General features: G+C 29.2%; 2 protein-coding genes across 4 annotated transcripts; both read right to left on the reverse strand.

The window, feature by feature from the left end:
• Nucleotides 1–2,750: 2,750 nt before the first annotated feature.
• LOC111279758 (uncharacterized) lies at nt 2,751–6,253 on the reverse strand. Of its 2 annotated transcripts, XM_089756723.1 has the most exons (6): nt 6,020–6,253; nt 5,675–5,780; nt 4,759–4,803; nt 4,537–4,645; nt 3,530–3,791; nt 2,751–3,271 (listed from the first exon to the last, which is right to left on the reverse strand). In XM_089756723.1, exons 1-6 carry the CDS (start codon nt 6,065–6,067, stop codon nt 3,125–3,127), a joined length of 717 nt encoding a protein of 238 aa, XP_089612849.1. In that variant the 5' UTR covers nt 6,068–6,253; the 3' UTR covers nt 2,751–3,124. The 2 variants fall into 2 exon arrangements, with proteins under 2 accessions (XP_089612849.1, XP_089612850.1); XM_089756724.1 differs by lacking the exons at nt 5,675–5,780; nt 6,020–6,253 and adding an exon at nt 5,034–5,657.
• A 7,297-nt stretch (nt 6,254–13,550) lies between these two features.
• Nucleotides 13,551–17,005, reverse strand: LOC149511089 (uncharacterized). Of its 2 annotated transcripts, XM_089756700.1 has the most exons (7): nt 16,870–17,005; nt 16,515–16,620; nt 15,462–15,506; nt 15,240–15,348; nt 14,358–14,613; nt 13,824–14,007; nt 13,551–13,727 (listed from the first exon to the last, which is right to left on the reverse strand). In XM_089756700.1, the coding sequence occupies exons 1-6, from the start codon at nt 16,915–16,917 to the stop codon at nt 13,837–13,839; spliced, it is 735 nt and encodes a 244-aa protein (XP_089612826.1). In that variant the 5' UTR covers nt 16,918–17,005; the 3' UTR covers nt 13,551–13,727; nt 13,824–13,836. The 2 variants fall into 2 exon arrangements, with proteins under 2 accessions (XP_089612826.1, XP_089612825.1); XM_089756699.1 differs by having other exon boundaries at nt 13,551–14,007.
• Between the last annotated feature and the right edge of the window lie 2,817 nt (nt 17,006–19,822).

The raw sequence follows: 19,822 nt of genomic DNA on the forward strand, positions 1-19,822 counted from the left end.
TCAAATTCGTACGATTAGGTTCGATTAATATATAAAAATAAATTTAATTTTTATATCCGACAAAAGATTAATTATTTGTGCTCTAGTTCTAGCTTGAGTTCGAAATATTTTATTAATTAAAATATATTAAAATATAAAAAATTAAATTAGACTAACGAGCTATTTAAGTTAAGTATAAAAATGTTCGAACTCGGCTCGATCGATAAATTGAATTACTTAAACTCGAACTTAACTCGATAATAATTGAACTGAATTCGAATTTTATTTTAGTCATATTCAAATAACTTAGGAGTAATAATGTATTATTTACATTTGTATCAACAATGAACGAAAAAAATAAGGTGATAAAAACTGAAAAAAGTTAGCTTATCATGCTTCCTTCTCACTCCCACCCACACCCCAAATTGATGGCTTCAAGTGGCAGGAAATTAATTGCATGTAGGAACACTTCCATCACAAGCAATCTGCCTTTGACTGCTCCCCACCTTTAGCTCTATTCATATATACCTATTCCACAAGGATCCCATTAATGGATGTCTATAAATATTTATCAAGATTAGTTTAAAATTTTATTTTGATAAATAATTTTCATTTAAAGGTGGAAAATGGACAAATTTGAGTTATTTCAAATTTATTTCGGATTTCAATTGTTTTGAATTATAATTATTTCGGATTTATATAAAATTTAAGTTTAAATTCTCTTATATTTGAATCATTTTTAGTTCAAATTTTCTTAAATTCGAGCATTTGAGTTTTTCTTTTTATTAAATTGAGTTGAGATCAAATTTTCGAATTCTTTTTTTTTTTTGCCACCTCTACCCTTGTCCATAAAAATTTCCCTTTCATCAAAGTGTGGAAACAAAGGAGGAAACTTCTATCTACTTGAGAATGGCAAGACCCAAAGACAGCATGCTAGCCTCATAATTTTATAGAGTTATATATCTATTCTCATAATAATTATCATTTCATTAAAGAAAATTATTTCTATCCAAGTTGTATTGTAGAACCAAACAAGGAAAAAAAAAAACTCAACAGGGTCCAAATACATTACTGATTTGACAATGGAAAGTAGTTTTTATCCCAACATTTGCTATGTTTAGAACTTGTCCCCAATGCTTTGTTTGTGGGTGGGGCTGCTTTCTATAATGCATATAAACAGAGAAAAGTGGAGCATGCACTGTTTTGATTGCAAACACCCACTCTATCCAAAAGGTAACTTACTTTTCATTATTCTTTTATTTTTTTTATCTGTCCTAGTTGGAAGTAAAGGAGAGCCTGAGTCAGCTTACAGAATCAGCCAATGAATATGCAGTTTGCTAGGATTGAAGGTTGATTTGATTTGCCTAATTGTGAATGGAAAAGACTCCCCTTGCTACCAAGTATGCCAAGATAAGGTGGTTTGGCTATGTGTCATGGTAACAAAAAGGAGTCATGAATCTTGTGTATTAAAATTCAATTTGTGAAACACTTTTCTGAGATAAAATTATGGGTCTAATAGGAAGAAACAAATGATATTTTATAAATTAATATGTATTATAACATTTGATATCAAAATTACTTTTAGTGATATTAGTAATATACTATTGAAAACAATGAACATTTGATTTTTATTAGAGTGAGAGAGAATGTCGTTATAAATCTTGCATACAAAAATTCAATTTAAGATATATATGGTCATTTCTTACAAAAATTCAATTTAAAATATATACGATCATTTCATTTTTAATTTGTAAAATATTTTTTATAAAATAAAATTATAAGATTTAATAAATTCAAATGATATCAAGAAATAAATATATAAATTATTAATATTTTATTTTATATAAATACATGATTTATCAAATTTATTAATTAAAACCGTGAAACTATGCCTCTGACATAGTAATCTGTAAAGAGGAGAGCATTTAAGCCCAATCAAGATCTTTTTACTTTGCTTGTGCTCTCCTACTGAAATAATTAACAAGTTGTCCATTTGTGAAGTATATGAACGATTCATGGAAAGTCTATGAAAGAAGTTAAAGATCTTCATGTTTGGTCTGCAATAACTTCTTCGGCTTTGAAAATTGTGTAGCTTTGCTTCTTATGTCGGTAGAGATTTGAAAATCAATTAAAGTTCATTTATTATTTTCATGCCCAAGTTTTGTTCAGCAAGAAAAAGAGAGACCAACACCTGATTTAACCCAGCTCCTTCTTACATGGGCCTACCAACTGCTTCATTAAAACGATTCAAACCGAAACCGTTGTAACAAATTGGTGAGCTTGCCTATTTCCCTCAAAAAAAAAAAAAAAAAATAGACGTGCAGAAAGCTTCCGTTTGGCTTTTGAAATTTTTTTCATTTTTCATTATTTGAATGACTAAAAATAGTAAAGCCAACAGAAAAACATAAGGCAAAACACAGGAAATTCCCGTTTCTTACGGGCGAAAGACAATTTTCAAAACACCAAATCTTCAACTCAGAAATTACAATCAGCTAACTCTATTTTCAGAGACTGAAAATTGTATTTTGATAAATCTTAAATTAGTTTTGAGGTTTTATTAAAGAATTAAATTTTTTAGGTGACAACTAGTAAAAAAATTGATAATGACTTCTTATTTTTATTTTAAAATTTGTTTAAGCGGTCAAGTTTCCAGACCTCCACGTTAGTACAAGTGAAGTGAAATTTATGGGATGAAAAAGAGTTATCTCTCATTGTGCAATGTGAATTAATCATATATAAAAAATACATAATACACTAACAATACTAATTGATTCATGTAATCATCCTAAGTCGGATATTCAAATTTCAAATCCCTTGACTTAAATTATAATGCATGTTATCCTTGGCATTTTATGTATCGACTAAAATTATAGCAAGTAAATAAAGTGAATGAGAAGAGATCCAATTACAATGCAAACCAAAAACACTTTAGTTCATAACCTTTTTCTATCTTTCTCTTTCTCCTTTGATCAACTCACTCCCTCTTCCTCTGCTCATCAGATCAGACCTTAGTTTGAAATCAACACCCATTTTGTCTATTAATTCTAAACTTTTATTTTAAGAAAAACTTGATTTTTTTCCATATTACATCCAACTTGGAATGCTTACCATCATGAAAGCCCTAAGAACCCGCTTGATGACGCAGTCAACGCCTATGGTGAGCTCTCCTATGGGCACGACTCCGTGCTCTGCTTGGCATACTTGAAGGGGTAGCGTGATGAATCTCCTCTGATGTAGCTGTAGAACCAAAAATACAATCTAGCGGGTCCATCAAATCAATACCAGAGTTCACCTGGAATAACAAGGCAGTTGGAAGACCTGTCAAATACTGATTAAGCATATACAGAATAATCACAAAATATTGGCTTTGAATACTATAACTAGGAAGCAAAACAAAAGAAACGAGCCCATGTTTTTGTCGTCTTGGCCTAGTGGCTAAGAAAATATGTCTAGAAGTATATGTTCTACATCTAAATGCACCTTCTTAAACAACTTCATTATAACAATGCAAAAATGTTGTGACAGTTTGAAAGAAACTCAGCGCACTTACAGGAATTTGCTCAGACCCTAAATCAGTCCTTTTTCTGTAAGAGTTATTGTGCATATCACTGGGGATGGCATTATGGGACACGTCCTGAGAATCATCATGAGTTCCTTGATCCTGATTGATATTATCATTAAAGAAATTTTGATAACGCCATCTTAACCTAGGCCCTGATGATGATGATGAATCATCAAATACTTCCTCCACATAAAAATGTTTAGAGATAAGTTGCATTTTCAAAGGATCATGCCGATATTTCTTCACTATTCTGTTATTTCACCTTCAGCTTATGAATAAGAAACTTAAGCAAAAGTAACTGTATACAGATATCTATTGACATGCAACAATTGAACATATAAGCAGATGCCAAGAACATATAGAGAAGAAATCATTGACTGTTTAAAAGTGCAGTACTAGTTACATAAATTTGTTTAATCTGACATTAACTTTGTGTTTAACCTGAAGAAAGTATGAAACAAAATGATAAAAAAGAATTTGAGCATAATCTGATGAAAAATTTGTGGCCATCATGTGGCAGATACTATTCAAAGAAAAAGAAATTCAAGTAAAAATTCATCTTTACCTAATAACAAAAATTTTCAAAGATCATTTCCTGAAACCAATACAATTATCAATATTACCTTTAAGAATGCAAATGACCTATTGTTGCTCTAAAAAATAAACACCAAAATCTATGAAACATGTATAATGATAAATCCAAGAAAATGACATTTAATTTAATTATTGATTTAATGCTTGTAGAATTTATTCTTATTATTGATGTGAACCTTATAAGTCTCCAGGATTTCAGAAACCAAATTACAGACATATATACTGTTATTTCAACTTTAAAAGCAACATATGAACAATGAATCCAAGGAAAGTAAGTCTGTTAACTTAGTAAAGGATCTAAGGGACCAAGCATGTAATTTAGTCACCATATTTCTGGTATGTCTATGAACCCCTTTACTTTATCTGGAAATTTTCATCACAAAATAGTAAATGATACATACATATTTGCTAATTCTCTCTGCATCTGAGTTCCATCTAATGCAAGAATATGGTCAACGCTCGAATATAGTGATCTACCAAATCTCAAAAGTCCAAGAATTGAGGCAGCTCCTGCATAAAGTTAAGACTCAATTGTCATTAAAAACAACAGATCTAATGAGCGCTCCTGCATGTTCATGTATGTCTGTGGGTGAATATGATCAGCCAGAGAGAGATAGAATTACCGCCTGAAAGGTTTATCCGAAGTAACCAATGCAGCTTCCATGTTGCTGCCAGAAAGGATAAAAAGTTATCAGAAATCCTAAAAATAGGACATCCAACATAGTTGTTCAATAAGTTGAAAAAACAAAAACCTGGTTCTTACCTAAATGATTTGAGAATTATTGAGATAATTTTAAGTACATGAGTAAAACATGAAAATAGAACAGCAGAATCAATACCAAAGGGAAATTATACTGTGAGAGTATGAAGTCAACAAAGAACTTCACAAGTATTTTACCATCAAATGGAAGATCATAGCTTTTGCATAAAAGGCAAGTGTGTCTGCGATGTCTCTTCGTTTTTATTATGTCCAGGGGCCAAAAGGAACTAAATACTATCATAGCTTTGTAAGGTTTGGTGGCTAAATGTAACCCAAAAAAAGAAAACACATTAAGGACCCAATAGCCGCTACATAGAATATGTAATGTTCAATTCTTCATAGTCTCAACTCCTGGAAGCACATATTATCAAAGTAAGAGAAACTTCAAGCTTCAAAGACCCAGTTCTACGAATCTAGAATGAATTCATACATGCAACAAAATTTCAAAATATAAAAAGCCACTGTCGGAAACAAAACTCAATAAGAACAAGACTAAAACAGAACATCATTCATAGCAGAAGACAAAGTCTGTTAATTATTAAAAGAAGAAAAAGGACCAAGTATCACGAAGCACCAGCAAATACATCAACCCCCAATCTTGCTTGGTCTTATGCTTTATATATTAAAACCCATATCTATGAATATGCATTCAAATACAAAGATCCAGCAATAATGCCAATCACGCTTGGCGTTATGCTTTGTATATTAAAACTCATATATACGAACACGCATTCATATACAGAGAACCATCAATAATGTGCTTCAAAGGATCAAGGTACCTGCCCAGACAAGACCACCTCCAGCAATTATACCAGCCATAAACTGATCCACTGCTTGAAACTTGTATCTTTGAACAATATCGTCCTCTTGTGGGGTCAATTGCTCCTTACAAAAGAGGACACATTTTAAGGTAACAATGCTATAAAAATAACTGATGCCACCACAACTAATATCTACACAAATAAATGATTTTGAAACAACTTTTATTACTTTTCAGGCAGTTTCTTCTCCTTCTGTTAGATGGACCACAAAGCAAAGAAATTGCTTTCGGATTCATAAGTGAAAGGTGTTTAAAAGATGGAAAAACGAACGAAATGATGAGTTAGAAGCCAATTAAAGAGTACCTTTCTGGACCTGAGATTAGCTTCAAATTCCAACAAAGCGCCACCCATTCTGCTTCAGCTTCCCTTTTTTTCTATGATGATAATAACTTATGAGGGTTTGGCAGTGAGACTCACTTGAACCTGTAGGAAAAAAAACTCGTTCACGTTCTCGGCTCCTGGGCCAATTTTGTTTCTAGGATCGCCCAGGGAATCCATGACTTCTAAGCATTAACCTGAATACTATTGGGGCCATTGGTACTCTTGAAAAAGGTTGATCTTGTTTATTTATGAAATTAAAATATAACATGAATCATCATATAAATATAATATAAAAAATTATAAAATTAACATAATTTAAAATTTTAATAATAACTATATATAAATTTATAAAAAATAAAAAAATATATTTCATATTTTCATATCGACACGAATTATAATATATAACTTTTATTAAAACAAAATATAAATAAACGAATCTGAGTATTTTATACAATATGAATCGTCAAATCTAATCTTCACAAATCTTGGATAAAAGATAATTTTTATAGTAATAAAAGTTGAATTTTGTTTGGTGTGTTTTAATTTTTATTTAATTTTTGAATAAAATTAATGGAAAATTATTATCAATTTTTAAAAGTAAACAAAAAAAATGGCATGTAAATTATATAAAAAATTTAATAATAAAAAATACCTTAAATCTGAAATAAGAGTAGGACAAGAGAAAGAATAACATTAATAAATATTTTTATAATTAATATGAGTTAACAAAAATATATAACTAAATAAAAAATAAAGGCAATAAACAGTAGATATTTTATATTGATAAATGTGCTATTATCTTTTTAAAAATTATTATTATTTTGAGGTAAAAATTATTATATAAATAAATAAAGAAAAATGATAGTAATCCATCGTATATCTATGTTAATTTAAATATGCAAAAAGGCTTCTTAAGTTCTATGAAAATTCATAAATATATATTATTGCATGAACCAGGTAAGCATATTTCTGTCTTTCATTCAATTCATGGTTTACATCTGAAGAAGCTAATTACAGATATTACCTTTCGATTACAACATGCACAACAATTTAAGATTAAATGCTCAATTTAAAATATAATATTTTGATCAATTTTTAATTTAAAACATAATTATATAATGGCTAAGAAACCTAAAAACACTTCAACAACATGGGAAGTCAAAAGTCAAGTTCATGGTTTAGTTAGTGGAAGAGCTCTATCGAATTGAGGAGTCCAATTCTGCCTAATTTATAAATGTTAAACTAATATCTTTTTATAAGATTTTGGTTATCCTAGTTTATCAAGCTGGCCAGCCAGCTTTTTTCAATAGCTGTGATTAGTTTTCAAAGTCCAATTTTGATCTTTTACCTGAATTCGGACTTTTTCATGTTGACTTAAAACTTCATTTCTTTTCATGCAAACTTCTTGCGTTTATTCTTGAAAATTTTGATCATATTATACTATCAATAAACCTAACATGTACTTTATTTATAGAGTATTGTACTTTAAATTTCAATGATTAGGGCTCAAAATCTAATAGTTTTGAATGTCAAAAAATCCTTTTCAAGATTATTACATTCAAAATTATTTTTTCTGAAATTTTTGTAACTTTATATTCAAAAATATTTAAATAACTGATAATGGGAAATACTGCAAGAAGTTATGCAGGGATATCCTCTATTGCTAAATAGAGCGCCTACTCTGCATAGATTAGGTATACAGGCATTCCAACCTATTTTAGTAGAAGGATGCGCGCTATTTGTTTACATCCATTAGTTTGTAAGGGATTCAATGCAGATTTTGATGGGGATCAAATGGCTGTTCATGTACCTTTATCTTTAGAGGTGCAAGCGGAGGCTCGTTTACTTTTGTTTTCTCATATGAATCTCTTGTCTCCAGCTATTGGGGATCCCATTTTCGTACCGACTCAAGATATGCTTATTGGGCTCTATGTATTAATGAGTGGGAATCGTCGAGGTATTTGTGCGAATAGGTATAATCCATGGAATCGAAAAAACTATCAAAATGAAAGAATTTACGATAATAAATATAAGAATACAAAGGAGCTTTTTTTTTGTAATTCCTATGATGCAATTGGAGCTTATCAACAGAAAAGAATCAATTTAGATAGTCCTTTGTGGCTCCGGTGGCAACTAGATCAATGCGTGACTATCTAAGTACTCAAAAGAATTAATGATATATTTGATACATAAGATTATGATAGGATAAGATAAAATGATATTATAAATATGATTAGATTAAATAAAGTTATCTTATCTTATATTTGATGTATGCAAAAATTAGAATAGAATAATTTATTTATTGTTTAAAATTATTCTTATTCAAAGTTTATACAATTTAAATTCTTGATGTAATTTTTAAAGGTATAATAGGATATATAAATTCAATCTTATAGATTAAAAATAATCTTCTTTACTTTGAGAGGAATGAATCATATTATATCAAGATGATGATTAATCTTTCTTATAATCATATTTTTTTCTTTAGATATAAATCAAATATAAAATAAAATGATTATAATCCTATCATATCCATTATTTTTATGTACCAAACATGATTTTAGGTCAATAAAATTAAGTCCGCAGGTACCTTGAAAAAAATAACACGCCTCCAACCTGTCAAAGAGAAAATAATGATAAAAAAGATGTCAAAATTAAAATTTCATAATGCAATTCAACTTTTAAATTAGTGTCTTCTAAGAAAGTGTTGGTTCTACGACCACTTTATATTGATGCAGATTTTGTGCATTGGTGACTGAATATTGGCATCAAATGAAGAACAAAGCTAATACGAAATGACTTCAAGACATGTTATAAATTAAAAATAGAGAAGAATTGAGTGTGAGATAAGTTGTATCCCCTTCACAATATTAAAAATAAAGAAAGCATGCCAAGATGCCAATAATTAGGAGTGTAATTAATTAAGTTTGAGCCGATATAATATTAAGCTCGAGTTTGAGCTCGATTTAAAATTTGATATTCAAAACTCGATTTGAACTCGATTGAGTTTTTTTTTTTTTTTAACTCGAGTTCGCTTAAAATAAAAATCGAGTTACTTGAGCTTGCTCAATTAGATTTGATTAACATGTAAAAATAAATTCAATTATTATATTCGATAAAAGCTTGATTATTTGTATTCGAACCCTAATTCGAGTTTGAAATATTTTATAAATTAAAATAATTAAAATATACTAAAATATAAAAACTTAATTAGGTTTACGAGCTACTCAAATCATATATAAGAATATTAAACTCGATTCGATCCATAAGTCGAGTTACTCAAACTCGACTCGATAATAATCGAATCAAATTCAAATTTTATTTAAGTCAAATCTGAGTAATTTGTAAGGACTAATATATCATTTACATCTCTACCAATAATGAAGGAAAAAGATAAGGTGATAAAAACTGAAAAAAGTTAGCTTATCTTGCTTCCTTGTCACTCCCACCGACACCTCAAATTGATGGCTTCATGTGGCAAAAATTAAGTGCATTTGGGAACACTTCCATCACAAGCAATCTGCCTTTGACTACTCTCTACCTTTAGCTCTATTCATATATACCTATTCCACAAGGATCCCATCAATGGATGTCTATAAATATTTATCAAGGTTAGTTTAAAATTTTACTTTGAAAAATATTTTTTCATCTAAAGGTGGAAAATGGACAAATTTGAGTTATGTCGAATTCATTTCCAAGTTCAATTGTTTCAAATTGTAATCATTTCAAATTTAGATAAAATATGAGTTTGAATTTTTTTATACTTGAATCATTTCGAGTTTAAATTTTCTTAAATTCGAGCATTTAATTTTTTTTTTTTATCAAATTGAGTTGAGATCAGATTTTCGAGTTCATTTTCTTTTTTGCCACCTTTATCTTTGTCTATAAACATTTCCCATTCATCAAAGAGTGGAAACAAAAGAGGAAATTTCTATCTACTTGAGAATGGCAAGACCCAAAGACAGCATGCGAGCCTCATAATTTTATAGAGTTATATATCCATTCTCATAATAATTATCATTTCATTAAGGAAAACTATTTCTATCCAAGTTGTATTGTAGACAAGGAAAAAAAAACTCAACAGGGTCAAAATACATTACAGATTTGACAATGGAAAGCAGTTTTTAACCCAATATTTGCTATGTTTAGAACTTGTCTCCAATGCTTTGTTTACGGGTGGGGCTGCTTTCTATAATGCATATAAACAGAGAAAAGTGGAGCATGCACTGTTTTGATTGCTAACACCCACTCTATCCAAAAGGTAACTTCCTTTTCATTATTCTTTGATTTTTTTTTTTATCTGTCCTAGTTGGAAGTAAAGGAGAGCCTGAGTCAGCTTACGGAATCAGCCAATGAATATGCTGTTTGCTAGGATTGATTTGATTTGACTAATTGTGAATGGAAAAGACTCCCCTTGCTACCAATTCGGCGAGATAAGGTGGTTTGGCTATGTGTCATGGTAATAAAAAGGAGTCTCTATTAAAATTTAATTTGTGACGTATTTTTGTAAAATAAAATTATAAATTTGATAGAAAAAAATAAATAATATTTTATAAATTAGTGTGTATTATGTTATTTGATATTAAAATTATTTTTAGGAATGTCAATGATGTATTATTGAAAATTATGAGCACTGATTTTTAATAGAATGAGAAAAATTATCATAATTTAAAAAAAATTATAAATTTTACATCAATTATCTATTAAAATTTAATTTTAGATATAAATGTTCATATTATTAAAATATTTTTATAAAATAAAATTGTAAAATTTAATACATTCAAATAATAATATAATATAAATATACAAATGATCAGATGTATTGATGAAAACCGTCAAACTATGCTTCTTACATAGTAATCTGTAAAGAGGAGAGCATTTAACCCCAATCAACATCTTTTTACTTGGCCTTTACTTCCCTATTGAAATAGTTGGCAAATTGTCCATTTGTGAAGTCTATGAACGATTCATGGGAAGTCCATGGAAGAAGTAAAAAGATCTTCAAGTTTGGTCTACAATAGCTTCTTTGGCTTTGAAATTTGTGTAGCTTTGCTTCTTATGTCAGTTGAGATTTGAAAATCAATTAAAGTTCATTTATTATTTTCATACCCAATTTTTGTTTAACAAGAAAAAGAGAGACCAACACCTGATCTAACCTAGCTCCTTCTTGCAGGGCCTCAGAGCTGGGTTTGAGCGTACTGCCAACCGAACGAAAAACGTCTCAGGGTTTAGCCTGATGTTAATGGCCTAATCATCTCATTTGAGCCCGCTTTTTTAAAACGATGCAAACAAACCACTGTAACAATATGGAGGGCTTGCCTGTTTCCCTGCCAAAAATAGACATGTCTAGGGATGGCATTGGGTCGGGTTCGGGGCGGGTTTTGCTCGCCCCGAACCTGATCCGATTTTTTGCTCATCAAACCTGACACCGATCTGACCCGATAATTTGTAAATCGTATCCGATCCGATCCGACTTGAAAATAATAAAATATTATTTTTTAAAATATAAATATTTAAAAATATTATTATATAAATATATATATATAAATAAATAATTAATTAATTAATTAAAAAATAATTTTTTAATAATGTCTGGTAGGGTTGGGTTTTAGGCATACCCGAACCCGACCCGACCCCGACTATTACCTAAATCTACTCGACCCGACCCCGACCCGAAACCCGAAATTCAAAAAAAAAATCCGATCCTATAGGGTCGGGTCAAAACCCGTGGGAGACGGGCTTGATTGCCGTCCCTAAACATGTCCTAAAGCTCCGTATGGTAATTATGAAATAACTTTCAAAATTTTTGTCATTTTCCATTATTGAATGACTAAAAATAGTAAAGTCCACAGAAAAACACAAGGCAAAAAATGGAAATTTCCATTTCTTATGAGTGAAAGACAATTTCCAAAACTCAAAATCTCCAACCCAGCAATTGCAAGCAGCCATGCAAACCCCATCCCAACACTGCAAGCAGTCAACCAATGCCCTTAATTGGAACTTTGAAACGGGTAGTGTAGCTACTTAATTTTATTCGAACACGTTCGGTTAAAATTTGATATTTAAGTCATCATCCGAGATATTTTCAAAAAGTTTTAAATCTCACAAGCACTTTGAGTTTTTTGAACAAATTAATTTTTAGATTTGATACCCAAAAAAAAAAAATGATGAAAGTCAAGATAAAATCAAAGTTAACTCATAAAATCAAATTTAATAGGACGTCATATTGCAAGGTTAAAACTAACGAAAAAGTTTTGAGTTTGTTTAGCCTGTATGTCAATTTTTAAAAAATTTTTTTATCAAATTTAAGTCAATTTGATTAAATTTTGTCGAACTTAAATTAATTTAATCAAATTTAACCAAATAGTATGATTTTGAAAGAATTTAATTGTAAATTGTCATATTTGATCAAAACTTATGTTTTAATTAAAATACCCTTGATCAAACTTTGATCAAATTTGGTCAATTTGATAGACATTTTGAAAATTAAGTCAAAATTTTTTTATCAAAACTAATTAAAGTTTAGAATTAATAAAATTATGATTTAAAATCTCAAAAAAAAAATTTGATACCAAAAACACCACAAAAGCCCAAAGAATGAGCGTAAATTGGAACCTGCATACTTTAATGTCATATTTATGTGCATTTTACCTAGCATTTATATTACTTGACTTGTTTAATCCTTGGGCATCTTTTATCAATGTTTGCAAGAAATAGTTTTAAAAATAAAATAATATAATATAATATTTTAAATAAAAATAATTCTTGAGACCTACTGAATGAATTTTCAATAATTATTTTTGATAAAAAATATTATCTTTAGTTTTATAAATTATCATGAAAATCTCAAAGTAGAGAGATATTTTCAAAATTGTACCTAAATATCAAAAAATTTACAAAATATCTTAAAACCAAAAAATTTCATTTTAATCCAAGAATGCAATAATTTATATTTCTAAAAAAATGAAAAAAGAATTTTATAATGACAAATGAAATTTAAGAAATTATTTTTAAATATTAAATTTAACCATTTTTATCAAGACCAAAAGATAACATGCAATTGATTAATACCCATTTTTAAAATGGACATTATGGGATATCTATCCTTTCTCACATATAACTTCAGTCCCGAGATAGCTCTATTTTCGCAAATAAAAACTGTTTTTGATAAACTCTTAAACTAATTTTAAGGTTTTATTAAAAAATAATTTTTTTAAATGACTAATCACACCTAATAAAAAATTAATAATAACTCTAATTATAAAATTTATCAAAATAATCGGATTCCCAAACCCACACATTGTGACACGTGGAGTGAAATTTATGGCATGAAAAAGTGTTCTCTCACTGTGCAATACGAATTAATCATATATAAAAAATAACTCATTCTGCAATACGAATTTAATATTATACAAAAAATATATAAAACACTAACAATACTAATTGGTTCATTTAATCATCTTAAGTTTTATATTCAAACCCCTTTACGTTTTGAATAAAATTATAATGCATGTTACCCTCAGCATTTTATGCATTGACTTAAATTATAGCAAGTAAAAAAAGTGAATGAGAAGAGATCCAATTACAATGAAAACCAAAAACCTCTGCAGTTTATAACCTTTTTCCATCTCTCTTTCCCCCTTTGGTCAACTCACTCCCTCTTCCTCTGCTTATCAGTTCAGAGCTTAGTCTGAAATCAACACCCATTTTGTCTATTAATTCCAAACTTTTATTTTACGAAAAACTTTGATTTATTTTCATATTACATCCAATTTGGAATGCTTACCATCATGAGAGCCCTAAGAACCCTCCTGATGATGCATTCGATGCCTACGGTGAGCTCTCCTATGGGCACGACTCCGTGCTCTGCTTGGCATACTTGAAGGGGTAGTGTGATGAATCTCCTCTGATGTAGCTGTATAACCAAAAATACAATCTAGCGGGTCCATCAGATCAGTACCAGAATTCACCTGGAATAACAAGGCAGTCAGAAAACCTGTCAAATGCTGATTAAGCATACACAGGATAATCACCACACACTAGTTTTTGAATGTTATAACTTGGAAGCAAAACAAATGAAACAAGCTGAGTTCATGTCTTGGCCTAGTGGCTAAGAAGGCTTAGGAAGACATGTAAAGTGGTAGTTTGAACCTGTCTATTGGACCAAAAACAAAAAGAGCTGAGTTCATTATATGTGCTTAATAGCAATACAAATAGGTCTAGAAGTTTATATTCTAGATCTAAATGCACTTTCCTATACAACTTCATTATAGCAATGCAACAATATTATGACAATGTGGAAAGAATTCAATGCACTTACAGGAATTTGCTCAGGCTTTAAATCAGTCCTTTTTCTGTCAGAATTATTGTGGATATCACCGAGGTTGGCATTATAGGACACATCCTGGGAATCATCATGAGTTCCTTGATCTTGATTAATATTATCACTAAAGAAATTTCGATAACGCCATCTTAACCTTGGCTTTGATGAATCATCATCAAATACTTCCTCCACATAAAAATGTTTAGAGATAAGTTGCATCTTCAAAGTATCATGCCGATATTTCTCCACTATTCTGTTATTTCACTTTCAGCTTATAAATAGGAAAATATAGCAAAAGTAACTGTATACAGATATCTATTGTCATGCAACAGTTGAACATATAAGCAGATGCCACGAGCATAGTAGAGAAGAAATTATTAACTGTTTAAAAGTGCAGTAAAAGTTACATAAATTTATTTAATCTGAGATTAAATTTATGTTTAACTTGAAGAAAATATGAAACAAAATGATGAGAAAAGATTTAAGCATACATCTGATGGAAAATTTGTAGCCATCATGTGGCAGATACTACTCCAAAAATAAGAAATTCAAGCTAATAACAAGAATGCTCAAAAATCATTTCCTGAAACCAATGCAATTATCAATATTAACTTTAAGATTGCAAATGACCTATTATTCCCCTAAGAAATAAACACCAAAATCTATGAAGCATGTATAATGATAAATCCAAGAAAATGTCAACATATGAACAATAAATCCAAGGGAAGTAAGTCTGTTAACTTAGTAGAGGATCCAAGGGACCAAGCATGTAATTTAGTCACCATATTGCTGATATGTTTATAAATGCCTTAAAATATCGTTATTTTTCATATTACTTTAACTGTAAATTTTCATCACAAAAGTGTAAATGATACATACATATTTGCTAATTCTATCTGCATCCGAGTTCCATCTAACGCAAGAATATGGTCAACACTCGAATCCAGTGATCTACCAAATCTCAAAAATCCAAGAATTGAGGCAGCTCCTGCATAAAGTTAAGACTCAATTGTCATTAAAAGCAACAGATCTAACAAGTGCTGCTGCATGTTCACGTATGTCTGTGGGTGAATACGATCAGCCAGAGAGAGAGAGAGTTACCGCCTGAGAGGTTTATCCGAAGTAACCTATGCAGCTTCCGTGTTGCTGCCAGAAAGGATAAAAAGTTATCAGAAATCCTAAAAATAGGACATCAAACATAGTTGTTCAATAAGTTGAAAAAACAAAAACCTGGTTATTACCAAAATGATTTGAGAATTATTGAGATAATTTTAAGTACATTAGTAACACATGAAAATAGAGCAGCAGCATCAATACCAAAGGGAAATTATACTGTGAGAGTATAGAGTCAACAACGAACTTCACAAGTATTTTATATAGAAAGGACTGATTGACAACTGTCTGGAAAAGACCATCTTGTAGACAAGAAATTACTGACCAAAGTTCTAGTCAAAGCTTGAACAAGAAATCACTTTTGAGAAAGCTATTGCATCTTCAAAAATAGAATCATGATCAAATTAAAACCTTAGCCAAACCAAGAAAGCTTATTCAAATTCGTAGGTAATCATAAAGGATGACAAAGGCATAAAACATCGAATAGTGCTTTCAAAGAAAGATTGTTTGAAAAGGTTAAAAAAAAAAATAGCATTTGCATTTAAGGCAATTGTATACAAAAGCATTTGCATATAAGGCAATCGTGTCCGCAATATCATAGCTTTTGTAAGGTTTGGTGGCTAAATGTAACCCAAAAAAAGAAAACACATTAAGGAAACCCAATAGCCGCTACATAGAATACGTCATGCTCAATTGTTCATAGTCTCAACTCTCGAGAGCAAATATTACCAAAGTAAGAGAAACTTCAAGCTTCAAAGACCCAGTATTACGAATCTAGAATGAATTCATACATGCATCAAAATTTCAAAATATGAAAAGCCACTTTATGAAAACAAAAATCAATAAGAACAAGAATAAAACAGAACATCATTCATTGCAGAAGACAAAGTCTGTTAATTATTAAAAGAAAAAAAAGGACCAACTATCATGCAAATACATCAAACCCCAATCTTGTTTGGACTTATGCTTTGTATATTAAAACCCATATCTATGAATATGCATTCAGAAACATCAATAATGTTCTTGAAACCATCAAGGTACCTCCCCAGACAAGACCACCTCCAGTAATTAAACCAACCGTAAACTGATTAATTGCTTGAAACTTGCATCTTTGAAAAATATTTTCCTCTTGTGGGGTCAATTGCTCCTAACAAAAGAACACACATTTTAAGGTAATAATGCTTCAGAAATAATTGATGCCAGCACCAGCTAATATCTACACAAATAAATTATTTTAAAACAACTTTTATTACTTTCCAGACAGTTAACTTCAACTTCTGTTCCATGGATCCCAAAGCAAAGAAATTGTTTCCGGATTCATAAGTGAAAGGTGTTTAAAAGATGTAAAAATGAAAGAAATGATGAGTTGGAAGCCACGAAAAGGAATTAAAGGTACCTTTTTGGACCTGAGATTAGCTTCAAGGTCGAACAAAGCGTCACCCATTCTCCTTCAGCTGCTTTTTTTTCTATACTGATTGATATGAGCACTGAGGGTTTAGTAGAGAGACTCCCTTGAGCCTGTAGGTAAAAAAAGTCATTCACCTTCTCGGCCCTGGCCCAATTTTGTTGATAAGATCGGTTTAGGAATCCATGCCTTCTAAGCATTAACCTGATTACTATTGGCCCATTGTCACTCTTGCAAAAGGTTAATCGTATCTACTTATTGATTTAAAATATGATATAATGATATAATATAATTATAGTATAAAAATAAAAATAATATAATTTAAAATTTTAATAATAATTATATATAAGTTCATATAAAATAAAAAATTATATTTTATATTTTTATATATTTACACGAATTATAATACATAATTTTCATATAAAACATGACATAAATATATAAATTTGAGTATTTTATAGAACATGAATCACCAAATATAATCTTCACAAATCTTGGATAAAAATAATTTTTATAGTAATAAAATTTGAATTTTGTTTGGTGTGTTTTAAATTTTATTTAATTTTTGAATAAAATTTATAGAAAATTATTATCAATTTTTTAAGAGTAAACAAAAAAAAAAGCACGTAAATTACATAAAAAATTTAAATAATAAAAATTTACCTTAAATCTAAAACAAGAGAAAGACAAGAGAAAGAATAACATTAATAAATATTTTTATAACTAATATGAGTTAACAAAAATATATAACTAAATAAAAAAAAATAAAGGCAATAAACAGTAGTTTTTTTATATTGATAAATGTGTTAATCTTTTTAAAAATAATTATTATTTTGACATAAAAATTATTATATAAATAAATAAAGAAAAATGATAGCAATCCATTGTATAACTATGTTAATTTAAATATGCAAAAAGGCTTATTAAGTTCTATGAAAATTCATAAATATATATATATATATATATATATTATTGCATGAACCATGTTAGCATATTTCTGCCTTTCATTCAATTCATGGCGTACATCATAAGAGGCTAATTACACATATTACATATCGCACAACAATTTAAAGCTAAATGCTCAATTTAAAACATAATATTTTGATTAATTGTTTATTTAAAACATAATTTTTAATTTTATTTAAATTAAAACTAGGCGTTTTTGAATTAAGTTAAATAAAGACTTTTTAACGGGTATGATATATACACACATTAAATAGCATAATACACTAATTTTTTGCTTGTCATTTAATTACTGGGATGCAAGTAAAATGTGGCATTTCACAATAAAAAGGATTGTTTTTCTTTCTTTTTTTTTTCTTTCTTATTCTCTCTCTAAATTCTTCTCCTATCTCTCTTTAATTTTTTTTTTTAGCCTAGATTCTGACACTAAACTACTATCTACCATTGTCAGTTGTCGATTGTCAATATCTGTTTCATCCTTAAATTTCCCCATTTCTTCCTCTGGAATTCCTCATCACATTTATTGAATCAAAATTCCATAAAAATGCTTAAAAATCGCTAAATCTAAAGCTAAACTAAGACATTTTCTCCTTTTGTAGCTGACCAAAACCAAAAACCATCTCATTTCCTTCTTTTCTAACTGTGACAATGGCACTTTGGCCATTAATTCTTAACACAAAGCTCTAAGCATCCATTAAAATAAATTTAGAAATTGAATAAATATTGATTGAACATAAAATTGTCTTCAAATTCATTAAATAGTGAGCAAGAATATTCAAAGTGCAGGTAGCTCAAACATTCTAATGACCACCATCATAATCAAAACAGAACAAGGTTTAAATTTTAAAACTGAGTACTTTAATATTACTGCAAATCATAATTCAAAATGTTTTGCTCCAAAACCCTAACCCATGTTTTAGGATTCTACTCTTATCCTAAACCCAAAGAAAAAATGCATAATCCAAATCTTTTTTTTGGAAAACTTAGGAAGCATTACGATTTACAAATGAGGCTTTGGACTCCCACCTTTTTCTTTAAATAAAAGCTCAGCCAAACCTTTGAATATTTAAAGGTTGTTGTTTTCTACCTTATGGGTAATTTTAGAGATCAACATAGAACTTAAAAATTTGCAAAAAAAAAAAAAAAAAAAAAAAAACAAAACATCTCAATGAGAAGCAAATTATTTTTGTTGGGTTGATGTTGCTCCTTGACTATCGCCACCATCGTTCTAATATTATGCTTCCTTTTAAAAAAAAAAAAAAAACCTTGATTAATGGTAGAGAGACTAAAAAGAAGAAGAATAAAGAGATTAAAGTTAGATATAGATAGGAATTTAAGTTATTTTTTGTATTGTGTTTTATGGTGATGTAAAAAGACTTAGAGCGAAAGAAAAGAGTTATGAAGATTTTACTCTTTTGAAATTAATTTTTGCTAAGTTTGGTGTTTTTTTGTTGTTTTTAGAAGGGGAAAAACTTTTAGATTTGTAACTTCAATTTGGGTTTTTTTTTTTAACGTTAATGGCATGTGTAACTAATGCAAAGTTAAAACATTTTTATTTGACCACACTTGCAAACATTTAATTATTAATTGAATCAAATTAAAAATAATCTTTTTAATTAAGAAAACATCACAACATTATATCCTAATTTAGTATTTAGCCTTCATTTAAGTGATGATCAAATATTTAGAAACTTTAAGCAGGATAATATATGTAGATACTTAATTTTGTTCGAATTTAGAATTAGTCATTAATTGTGATTTTATTTTTGGGCTCAATTGTACTTAATTTTAATTCAAAGTTGGGTTTGGGTTTGAAAACTCAAATCTATATAGTGAAGTCTAAATCAAGGTATGATTGTTTTTATTTTATCTTTATTCTTATTAAAAAAATAGAAATAATAAAAAATTCAAAATCAAATTTCTTCAGCAGCACTGATTAGTATTTTTCGACAAAAAACACAAGCATTGAATGCTTGTTACT

Source organism: Durio zibethinus, chromosome 27 (assembly GCF_047325235.1).
Source record: "Durio zibethinus cultivar Kanyao isolate XHJ-2024 chromosome 27, ASM4732523v1, whole genome shotgun sequence".
Taxonomy (NCBI): domain Eukaryota; kingdom Viridiplantae; phylum Streptophyta; class Magnoliopsida; order Malvales; family Malvaceae; genus Durio; species Durio zibethinus.